Source organism: Aplidium turbinatum, chromosome 4 (genome assembly GCF_918807975.1).
Source record: "Aplidium turbinatum chromosome 4, kaAplTurb1.1, whole genome shotgun sequence".
Taxonomy (NCBI): domain Eukaryota; kingdom Metazoa; phylum Chordata; class Ascidiacea; order Aplousobranchia; family Polyclinidae; genus Aplidium; species Aplidium turbinatum.
This window is the reverse complement of record NC_137475.1, coordinates 21209665-21221938: the sequence shown is the minus strand read 5'-3', so window position 1 is coordinate 21221938 and position 12274 is coordinate 21209665. Positions and strand designations below refer to the sequence as shown.

Sequence of the window (12274 nt, the reverse complement as noted above, 5' to 3'; positions counted from 1 at the left end):
TCTTGCCACATGCGATAAATAGCTGGTTGGACATGTTTTTTAGACAGCTTATTGAAGGTAGTTCTTGAAATGCTCTGAACATTCAGGTGGTCAAGCATCCTCAGTGTCTTGACGTACGATAAACCGTTAGCAAATATGGAACCCACAAGCAGTAAATTTCCTGCTGGGATCTGTCCCATCATTGGCTGACTTGACCAGACTCTGGAATAGTTGCACTCAGGCATAGAGGAAACTTCTGTTATGGATATGCATGTCCCACAACCGGCAAAAGTTGCATTTGTCGCCGTTTGGCAGACTGGACAAATCTTGAACAATTGCATCAGCTGCGTAGCAAATGCAATGTACTTCTTCTTGTCAATTGGAGAAGTGTTTGACGAGGAACTGGAAGATCTAAACAGTGCAAGTAAAATGTTTCAGATTATTTTACAGCAACACCAATGTATTGGTGACAGCAAGCAATACAACTCAAACTACACAAAAACTTCTTATCAATGACATTATTTTAAAGAAAAGATTGAGCCCTTTCGCTTACAGTATGTGTGTGTTTCCATACATCAGGAAGCATTCATAAAATATCTATAACAGATAACTGTATCATTGTTTACAAACTTACCCCAGCTTTTCATTACGTTCATTGGTAGACACCTCCGAAAATGTATTAATTGAGAAATTTGGATCGTGCATTTCATTGTCTTCAAAAGATATGTCTTGCAAAGCCATTCTTGCTTTTTTGGGAGTGGAAGTAAGGTAATCTGGTGGACTTCGTTTTCTTTCTTGTAAGTTGCAGGTCACACCTACAGATTGCGTTGATACCACGGCATTCGCCTGAGTTGCTGCAATAAACATATTTTATATCAAGCAAAGCAACTTTTACAGTATTATTTGGCATCACTTGTCTTTCCAAAGCTATTAAAATGTAAAAGGTAAAGGTGGTCCCATACTTGATTCAAGTGTTGGGTATGAGAAGATAAGGTTCTCATTGTACTAAGCCTTCGGCACTAAGGAGAGTAGGGTGGCCAGTTCCTTTCTCTCGGCCGCCTTTACTTCAGCAACTACGCCCACCCAATTTATTACACCCTGGGTAGAGGTGAGCGGTGTTTTCAACAACCAGCTTAGCCGGGAGTCGAACCAGGTTTGCAGAATTGGAAAGCCAACCATACCATTACCATTGGATTGGAAAGTACCATACCATTATACCATACCATACCAGTACCATACCATTGGAAAGCCATTAAAATGTACAATACTGACTACTGTTATTTCATAATATGTTATACAGTATATATTTTAAACCGAGTACATCAAGATAAGGAACTATTGAGCAACATAACTCAAAGGCAACTCAAATTTCTCGGTCACATTATCAGAAAAGAAGATTTCGAAAATCTCTGTCTAAACGGTCACCTTATCGGGAAACATGCTCGTGGCAGACAACGAACAACATTTATATCTGATTTCAATACATCAATCAGCCAACCAAGAACACTTTGGGACACTGCGCGACAAAGGGAACATTGAAAAAACTTACGAACTGAGCAGCTAGTTCATCAAAGGTCGCATCGGCTATGATACTGTTGATGATGATTTTATAGAGTTAAAATTTCTTACCTTTCGCCCCACTCCTTGGCTTCAAGGCAGCTTGGCATCCTTTTGATGAACAAACACGGAAATCTAACACGTCATATTGTGTTGCAGCATCACAAGTAACCATTTCTGTTTGGCATGACACATTAGAATACCGAGACAACTAGAAACGGAAGAACGCACAATAGCACATTATAAACAGCACAAAAACAGTAACAAATACAACCCACATTTATGCACTAAACATTGCATCTTCCTGCAATTCAGTGTGTTCAGCTTCTTCATTGTCAACACTCGTGCTAGCCAGTAACTGAAAAAGAAAACAACAATGTATGTGAAGGACTTTTTTTTTGTTAATGCACTTGGTGAATTATACATGGGACGTTTTAAAGCTGCATGTAGCTGGGAATCACTGAACCAGCAGGCAGCATACATATTGTAAAGTGTATAGAAAACAATTTCTCAAGGATGCTACTTCACTATTTATGTACGGTACTTTATAACAAACATGTAGTAATATAATTGTTAGCTTAACATTACCTCAACAATTTGACGCTTCCTAGCAGCCGGTCGCATGGATAAAGTGCAATTTTGTTGTGGAGTTGTCTCTCCACTGGACTTTGAATCCAACCGTTGCAAAGTTGTTGAAATGTTTTTACTTGGAAAAATTGATTGAAGGGCATGCATTACGGTTTAATTTGAGATATGTGGCATGACCCATGTCAAATTGAATAAGATTTTGAAAGTCCGTTTCCTTGAAATGGAGTCGACATATTGTGCTGGACTTTCTTGATCCTGGCCACACTCTTGTGGTGTTTACAAACTTGTTCCATTTCTTTTTTATGATAAGATTTTTTGGAAAATGGAACAAAGAAATTTTATCAGTAGAAGAACCGCCAGATGAACAGCCATATACAACACACCGATTTGGCATGATGAGTACCGAATTGTTACAGGTTTAGCTTAGTCTACTCACACAGCACCGGGGAAGAATGCATATTGGAATAGGCCTACTGTACTTGTCTAGCCAATACACAATCACAAATTGACATACCGTACATGAGTAAATACTGAGACTGGTAGGTAGGCCTATCGTGCACACAGCACTGACTAATCATAAAGTAAAAAATAAATGCAAATCTCTGCAACCCTTGACTGTCTGAACCTCTTGTTGTTAAATACTATCTAAACTATACGGTACAGTACTGTGGCACTGAAGGAAAATAATGGCATTTGTTTGTTTCCTGCTGTTTCCTATCGTGCACACAGCACTGACTAATCATGAAGTAAAAAATAAATGCAAATCTCTGCAACCCTTGACTGCCTAAACCTCCTGCTGTTAAATACCATCAAAACTATGCAAACACTGCAAGGTCTAGCCCAAAATGTTTAAGTTAAACGTCCAATAAAAAGTTTAGTGTAGTCTGTAAAATGATGTAAGCTAGCACCAAGGCTACAATAAACTAAATCTGAACTTCAATTGTAACTTGGAATAATCTTATCCACTGCTGCAAACGCATGCCACACCTAAAACAAGCAAAATATTTGTCCAGCAGTACTCGCATGACGTCACCCGAGAAAAATTTTATTTCGACAACAGTTCGTGCGGTGTGTGTTCGAATTACAAAACCAAAACTTTGTTTTAAGATTGCGTGAGAACAAATGAGTATTTTTTCATAAAAACAAGTGCAACATGTTTTTGAATATCCCCTTTATGTATTTTAACTCTCAATTTGCATTTGAAAATGGAGCTGTCTGCCCCTTTAAATTTTAAACAGACCGTTTGCACAAATTAAATGTTTAAAAAAAAACGACTAACATGTCTAATTGTCTAATCAAAATGATAAGTTGTAAGTTTTAAACATCCCACTACTGAGCAATGAAAGATTCCAACAGCTCACCGTGTTCATAGATTGTGAGTTCCTCTTGACAATGATGAATATTCCGTTGCTGGTTGCTCTAGCAATCTCAGACAAAGACGAAGTGAAGCAGGACACTAAACAACAAAACAAGTATCCAAATCAGTAGTAGAAGAATTATTATAAAATTTTACCCTGGCAGTGACTCGTACTCGTTTTATCACAGTGAAGCAGTCCCTGCTACTGTAAAAGTGTGAAAGTTCCGATTCGAGACCAGAACCAAAGTCCTTGATCTCATACATGCATGTGTGAATTCCATAAACTCACTAAAAAATGTAAAACCAACGTAGTATACATCGGGTTGGCTGGGAACAAATTACAGGTGGATCGACACAAAATCGAGAGAATTTGACCGAAAGAATAATTCTCAAGAGCAAATTTTTTCTCTCGCTTTCTCTTGTATATAATATCTCGCTTTGTTTTATAATGTTTCAACGATGTTGACGCGATGTTTCCTCTTCTCGCTTTCTTCTTGTATGCTTACACTTAGCTTGCCTTTAAAGTCTCTTTTGCAACTATTATTTCATGTCGTTGCAACGTGTCGCGATGTTGAAACGATGTCAAAATCAAGTTTAGCAATTTACCCAGATAGCAAATCAGTCATTTTGTCACATTGATTCAACGTCTCCAGATGTTCCAGACGTTAAATCAATGTAAAAAAAGACTGGTTTGCTGTCTGGGTAAACAGGGCTTTAAACATCTCTATTGCTTTATTCATAAATCGAGCAACAAAGTAATAATGCTGAAACGATTGTAAAATTTTGAAAGTAAAACTCAAACAGCTTGTCACTTCCTTGTTGCATTTGAACGCATTAACAAAAAACAACTCAAAACTAATCGTTCAGATTGTGAAATAGAAGTGTTTTCATTTTTTGTATAAGCAATGTCTGGTACTGAGCAGTTTTACTACTTTTGTAGTGGTAAGTTAAGTTTTAAAAAATGAAACGGGTCTAATTAAAATTGTGTGGAGTCAAGTTGCTAGGATACTCAGGGGTCCCACTCAAGATGTTCCTATTTTTTTTATGATTTTATGCCAAAAAAGTCAAAAATTTTATGATTTTTTATGAATTTTTTTGGTTATTTTATGATTTTTTTATGATTTTTCATCAAAATTTTATGATTTTTTTATGATTTTACATCAGAGCTCGATGTTTTGTTACATTTAATTTTTTTAAAGTATTTATTTTCACAGTTTAAGGATAAGAAGCGATTACGGAAAAACAATCAATGCAAGTCATTACGTAAAAGCAAACATAGGCTACGGTACAGCTTTTGAGTGGAAGTAGAAAACATAATATAGCCTACTGTAAGCTTGTTATACTTTACATTATTTAAATGTGGTTAAATTGTTCAGCTCAGTTCAGAGCAAGCTGCACTTTAAAAATCAAATCAACGCAACAACAGACTTGCAAAGACATTGGGAATAACCAGTACTTCTAGGTTCTGCGGAAATCCAATTTATCATAATTCCTTTGGAACAGACCTGTTAATCAGTATTTGTTGTGGCTTGATCTTTCTTGCATGGCTCATATAAACCAACTTTTTAGTAACATTACTCAAATGATGTAAAAGGTAACTTGTAGCAACCACAAAAAAGTTTAGACAGACTGATTTAAATTTCTTCTTGTCAACTTCACTGAGGACCGCAACATCACTGAGTAAAACTTTTGCTCATGTTCCAGCATCAATCAAGTTCAACGACTTCTGAAGTTCTTTGTTTGTGACATCAACCAAAAGATGTTCTGACTCTGTGGATGATATGTTCTTTTTTTTTTTTTTGATGAATTTACTAAGCAAAGCCGTGATCAGATGGCAACTTTCATGTAAACCAACTTTCTAGTAACATTACTCAAACGGTTAGGGAACGTTCAAATATTACGTAACGCCTTCGAGGGGGAGGGGGGGGTTTATGCAAAGCGTTACGTTAGCGTCACATCGGGGGGAGGGGGTTCAAGCAAAACGTTACGTAACGCTTTCGAGTACGGAATGGTAGTTTTTTGTGCTGAATTCGTAGTGAAAAAGCGTTACATGGGGGAGGGGGGGATTGAAAAAAGCGTTACGTTGGCGTTACATGGGGGAGGGGGGGGTCAAAAATTCGGAAAAAAAGCGTTACGTAATATTTGAACGTTCCCTTAATGGGAAAGTTTACCTCATCATCATACCGATTTAGTTCATCTTTCACCATCCTCAGTGAAACAATTGTGATTCCTTTAAGAGAACTTCTATGTGAATCAATCAAATGTGTATTAATGGAGAAACCTCTTTCAGGACTGGCATTACCGTGACTTAATGTTAGAAAACATTTTGCCAGACTAAATAGTTGCGGATATTTTTTATCCCAGCATCATCAAACAGGCCTCCAATTTTTGTCTAATAATAGTCAATTCTCTTGTAGGAAGACACTTTTGGTAGGAGTGTTACTGTTAAACCATATTTGATTTGTGCTTGAGTCCAGTAAGAAGATTGGGAATTGGTGTATACTGTATTTGTTACTTTCAAGATCAGTCTTTTTGTAAAACTCATCTAGAATATCCTTAGATTGATACCGCAACCACTGCAGTCTTGCCTTATCATAAAGTTCTTCTCTTGAAACAGATACATCAATTGCAAAAGCACTTGCACGACACTTTTTAATGCAATTGGAAACTGTCCAATGGATTGACAGTAGAAGTTGTAGTTCCAACATCATTTCTTTTTTCTGGGTGCAAAAATTGTGCCTGCTTAAGAACAGATGAATGCAATGGCAAATGATGTAAAAGGTAACTTGTAGCAACCACAAAAAAGTTTAGACAGTCTGATTTAAATTTTTTCTTGTCGGCTTCAGTAAGGACTGCAATATCACTGAGTAAATTTTTGCTCATGTTCCAGCATCAATCAAGTTCAAGGGCTTCTGAAGTTCTTTGTTTGTGACATCAAGCACAAGATTTTCTGACTCTGTGGATGATACGTTTTTTTTTTTTTGATAAATTTACTAAGCAAAGCTGTGATCAGATAGCACATTGCTGAGTAAAAAATGTGAATCAGTGGCTCTTCATATTGGAATAGGACCAAAAACCGTTCAAAGTCACCAGAAGCAAATGATACAAATGAAATATAAGCTTCAATCAAAGGATCCTTTAATGCTTCTTAAATCCTTTTGTATCTTTGGGTAGATGCAATTTTTGACTTGAAGTTTTTTGCTAAGGCAAAAACTACAGGAAGTAATGTCAGAGGTCCCACTCAAGGTTTAAGGCCATGAATTTCCGCCATGAATTTCGTCTGAGTAACACATTGCTTGCAAATGGCCTCAATAGTTTCCTTGCCTAGCCCTACGCTTTTTCCCAAAACATTGCTGTCAAATTATCCTTTCACCATTCTCCCACAATAACTGCAATGTCTTGAAATCTTGTCAGCGTCTACTTGTCTATGTCTAATGCAAGCCTTAAAGCAGCCGGCGGCCATCGCGGCCATGGCCTCTAACTAGTGCTTGAATGACCGCCTGTGCTACCTCCTCCGTCGGCCAAGTTTGGCCGCCGGTCTCTTCTAGCCAATTATTTAATTTCGCAATAGAATGATCGTGGATTAAATGTCGAAAATATGTAGTATCAAATAGTGACGCAGAATTAGGTCAGCGCATCATAGTCACTACTGTTGTATTGAATATATCCAGCTGCGATCACTAGCGTTGTAAGTCTTGTTTGCAATTCCCGATGTTTTTTTTAACGAAGTGTTAATCCGAAGTGCTAATTTACATCGGCTGGCAATATTGTCGTTTTTATATCGATTCAATGTTGTCGGATATTGAATCGTTGTTAAAAAGGAGAACTAGGTTAGTTGACATCCGGGTAAAACACGTGTCTTCATAGCTGAGAACACTGTGGGTTAGTGACTTCACACCCTCAATGGTGACATCATAACGGAATAAATGGTCAGGTTTTATGAAAGGCGGTATGCAGTTGAAACAATTTACTGAGCTGCGAGCAGTTAAAACAATTTAGGGTCGTTTGATGGTCCTGCAATACCGGATTACAATCCCGATGAAGCATTTAATGCGTGGTACAACGATTCTATTGCAGGACGTCGCCCAAACTTCAACAACGCTAAGTGATCATTTTAACATTGTTGCAAGTTTAATGCTATTTACTTGTGCTATCGTTATTGTATTTTGGCCTCCAAGCACGCAGATTTGGCCGCCGAGAAGGAGCTCTCGGTAGGCCACGATGGCTGCCGGAAAAAAACACGAGTTTTAAGGCCTGCTAATGACGTTTAAAACATGCACTGAAAGTATCTAGTTACGCTCCTTTTCTCATTCCAGCTCCACAGGCAACACTGGACTTGATTACGCAACCACATGTTATCCTAAATCAATGCATTCAACACAATCGTTACACAAATAATTATGCTGTTATCATGGTTGGAATTGTTACACATTACACTATATTAATTTTTTTGATTTTTACATGCTCAGTTCTCCATTACAACTAAATTTTATGATTTTTTATGATTGTGTCTATATTTTATGCTATTTTATGATTTTTTCCAAATCAAGCAAAACTTTATGATTTTTTATGATTTTATGCCGAGTGGGACCCCTGGATACTATTGGTTTGCGTCGTAATCACGTCCTAACACTGCGTTTGTTACGTTTTCACGTCCTTCAATACGTAGTTGTCACAACAATTAAATTTTTATTCTCTAAAAGTGGTAATATCGTCGTCGTCGTGTGAGCCTCTGGGGCCGAGGGTCTATCCTTTTACCGCCCCATATTCACGATGTTCCCAGACTACACTGGAAGGCTGCTAGAGAGCAGCCAGTCTTTGGTTTCATTATCCATGACACGCAGACCTTCCACTCCGTTAGGTGGCTTGAAGATGGAACAGTCATTGATGATGTGGTGCGCGGTCTGTTCCTCGGCACCACATTCACAGAAGGAGGAAGAGGCCATTCCCCATTGGTGCATGGTTGAGCGGAAAAGCCCGACGCCCGTACAGAGACGGTTGAGGCGCACCCATACCTGTCGTGGTAGTGTTAGGCCGATGGGGCATGTGTCGGCGTCGGGGATGAACGAATGGAGTCTGGTGGTACTAGACTTCTATTCATAACTCCATTTATGGCCCGCCCAAGCAGCCGCAGAGATGTCCTGTACATCAGCTTCGTTGATAAGAAGTTGAGCGGCTGGCACGAATGGGTGTTTTGATTTCAATCGACGGGGGTGCTCGTTTGGGAGAGCAGAGATCTTGTGGTGGAGAAGGTGGTTAGGCTCCTGTGCCCGTCGACCGAGTGACTTCTTCACGACCAAGCTCAGCGGGTTGGATGCCAGCGAGAATGGGGAGATTGTCCAATGGTGTGGGATGCAGGCATCCGTTCACTGTGTAACATCAACACTGTTTATGGCAGTGTTGATGTTATGGCAGTGAGCACTGCGGCACCACACAGGTGCACAGTACTCTGATGAAGAGTAGACAAGGGCTAAAGCTGCTATACGCAAAGTGTCAGCCCTCGCCCCCTAGCTAGAGCTTGCCAAGCGCTTGTGTAGCGCAGCACGGGATGTGAGTTTCTTGCGCAGTGACACCAAATGGTGGCGGTATATGAGCTATCTGTCCAGTGTTACCCCAAGATATCTTGGTTCGGGACAGAGATTTTCCGTTGTCCTGGACGTGTAGCTCACGATCAGCTTCCCGATTATGGAGGTGGAAAGCTGCTGCCACAGTTTTGGTTTCGCTGAGTTTCAGTCACCAGTTCTGGAGATAGGCTAAGAGAGTTTTCATGTCCTGGCTCAAGGTGTCTTCTATATTTTCCCACGACTTTGTGGAGTGGAGAATTGCCAGGTCGTCCGCATAAGCGTATTTTGCGGAGACCGTAGTTAACAAATTTTGCTTCATCTTGCTGTAATAGCCTACTCGTATAATCTAATTTTGTTACCAACCTTGTCTTATTAATATTACTCGGAGATTAAAGCCAGACATTGTGACGTAAGACTTGAACTAAGTTGCGCGTGCTCTCATCGATTCTGAGCGAAGAATTCATCTTTGTTACGCTGATTCAATGTCATCAATCGTTACAGCAACGTAAAAATCGAAATTTTTTCTACTTGAATGGAATCTAAGGGATACAGTATTCACATTTTCTAGATGCGCGCTAGAATGCGCGGGAAATTATATTCTCACAACAATTGTTTGTGCTATGTAATGACGATTTGTATCACTAGTTCCTGTTTTATTTCTCGGCGGACAAATATGACCGATCTAGATGGTACTTCCCGCGGACATCTCATGCTGTGACGGCGGACATGTCCGCCGTGAATTTCGACGCCTGCACTAACGAGGTAGAGAGTACTTTCACATTACATTTTCTCAAAATTTGCAAAGTAGTTTCTAAATTATCAAACAAAATTTAATTTAAACTGGCAACACTAATATTGACCTTCCCTGAGAGAAGCTGAAAAGAAGTGATTTCGTTTTGCCACTGAAAACGAGAACGTGAAAAGAAGTGTTTCAAAGAGAAATAGAGAATTTTTTACTCAAATTTTCTCCTACTGTTTTTATCCACTTGCAATTTTGCAAATTCGCTGCTTGGAAGTGAGGGGGCACATAAATCGAAATAAACGGACATTGAGAAAGCTTCTGTACGCTACAATCACAAAAAGCAATATCTCGCATTACAGAATGGCAGCACCTTCGTAAAGTGTTATGGGCAACCAACCTATTCTCCTTATAATGTGATGCTTGCACACTCTGTCGGAACCATCTTTGACCAGAGTCTCCTCCGAATTGTATAAGTCGTCAGTGACAAAGAGCATATGCTCTAGCGGGTGAAAGCTGCACAGCAAAGCAGATTCATCAATCGAGTTAAGCATGGCGATTGCCATGGGGAAAAAACACCCACATTTGTATAGTAACCACTCTTTTCTTGTAAGGCATTCCTAATTTTTCACCTGATTTAGGTCTTAATGAATAAAAATATGCGACTAAAGAAAGATGCTAGTGACCTCATTAACGGAAGACTATTTCTAAAACCCGGAAATTTTTTTTGCATAAAATAAAAGCACACGTAACTTAATTGTTTCTTTTCGTGATGAAATTACATTCTTATTTTACCTTTAAGGTATTTTTTAAACAAGATGTGCTCACCCTTGCAGGGGCGACTTCCGTGCGGTTGACACTATGTCTACCTTCACGAATCCATTCGTTTGAATCTTGTGTAGAATCCCGCATTGACGACAGTTGCTGAAAGCAATAGATTATTTTTTAGAAAGGATAGTACTAGTACAAATAGGTTGTTTTACTTCAACAATATTCCTGGGTGATATGAGCGACCTCATCAACAATACGTTAGTAGTGTTGCTGCAGCATCTAAAGATTCGATGAAATCAATGTCTGGGTTCCTTTTCATGGCATTCTATCAATCAAAAGTAGAAATCATTAAAGTATTAAGAAACGCTTAATCAAAATCGTTGGTAATTATTGATTGATTAGATATTTATCCTCGCACTGGGAAAGGTTCTTTGTGAGCATAATCCTGACAATTTCGCATACTTGTAGAGCAGTGCTTTTCAACCAGGGTTCTGCAGAACCCTAAGGATAATCAAACGATGTTTTTTGCATAAGGCAATTAAATTATTGAACAGGGGTTCCTCGAGCTTTTGGAATGTTTCATTGGGTTCCGTTCCACCAAAAAGGTTGAAAACGACTGTTGTAGAGGCTTTAAACCACTGTTGTAGAGGCTTTAAACCACTGACACAGGTCCGGTCACAGAGAGTGACAGAGTGAAGTTTCCGATTGTTAAAGTGTTATTGCCGGGAAATTATTCCATCTATTATATGCCACTGAATGGAGAGCAGTCCTTAACATGCGTTGCTCAAGCGCATACCCCTAGAGTCAAACCAGCGCTGCTTGATCTTGAAGCTTCTTCGTTCACGAAGTCACGCCCTAATGTACTGAGCTATCAGGATGGACCATCAGAATTATCAATATTACCAACAGAATTAGAGATGCAATCCCAACTGTCCCAACAACCAATAAGCGTCTCATCTGTATACTTTGTATTGATGTATTGACTTAGTCCCGGACAGGTTAATGACAAAAAATGTTACAGGAATATGAAAGACAATCTTTGTAAACGATACCCATTCTTACATCTTTTTAGCAGTTTTCTTCTCCCACAGCACATCCTCAGTAAAGTTGTACTCGATGGCGGACTCCAAATCCTTCCTCAATGTCTTGGTGAAGTTGCCAGCTCGAATCGAACGTTCGCGAACTTCCTCGAACAAATCGCGGACAGCTCTGTAGAAAAGTTAGTGGATTTGACGTGGTATCAATATCTGGCAATGCTGATTGCGCGCAAAATCCCTTCCCAACCATTGATCTCCAAAAGGTTCGTATCAAGGGTATCGAATATCAAAAGGTTCGTTTGTATCGAATAACGTTACAAGAGTCGGAGGGCTAAGTCAAAGTTAGTTTCAACATATAAAATGAAGACGGGTAAATTATGATGAGGTAGGTCAAGTCGAGAACGTGCCAGCGGAAACCATCCGTGGCTGCAAATGTCGATCGCCTAATAAAAGCTACAATCTTCAAATCCAAAGCAGACATACCGACACAATTCAAACAAGTATCTTCTATGGGATTCTGAAGCAGCGGTGTCCAGAAGAGCGGGGGAGGACTTGGATGTATGCACCAGGGTGCGCTCGCTGTCTAGGTGTGTGTACGACACAGAGTGATGTCGGGCAAGGTGCGGACTCTCGGACCTTTGTCGGTGGAACCACAACACACCAGCCTGGTGAGAACAACCCA

General features: G+C 39.5%; 1 protein-coding gene across 1 annotated transcript in view; it reads right to left on the bottom strand.

Moving 5' to 3' along the window:
* LOC145768970 (mitogen-activated protein kinase kinase kinase 4-like) overlaps positions 1-12274 on the bottom strand; it is a 202857-nt gene that overhangs the window by 57872 nt on the left and 132711 nt on the right. Inside the window, exons 15-19 of the mRNA XM_082580572.1 lie at positions 12076-12257; positions 11618-11764; positions 10613-10708; positions 10185-10300; positions 3486-3580 (exon numbers count right to left, since the gene is read on the bottom strand). Coding sequence (XP_082436698.1) covers positions 3486-3580; positions 10185-10300; positions 10613-10708; positions 11618-11764; positions 12076-12257 — 636 coding nt within the window. The remainder of the gene's footprint in view (positions 1-3485; positions 3581-10184; positions 10301-10612; positions 10709-11617; positions 11765-12075; positions 12258-12274) is intronic.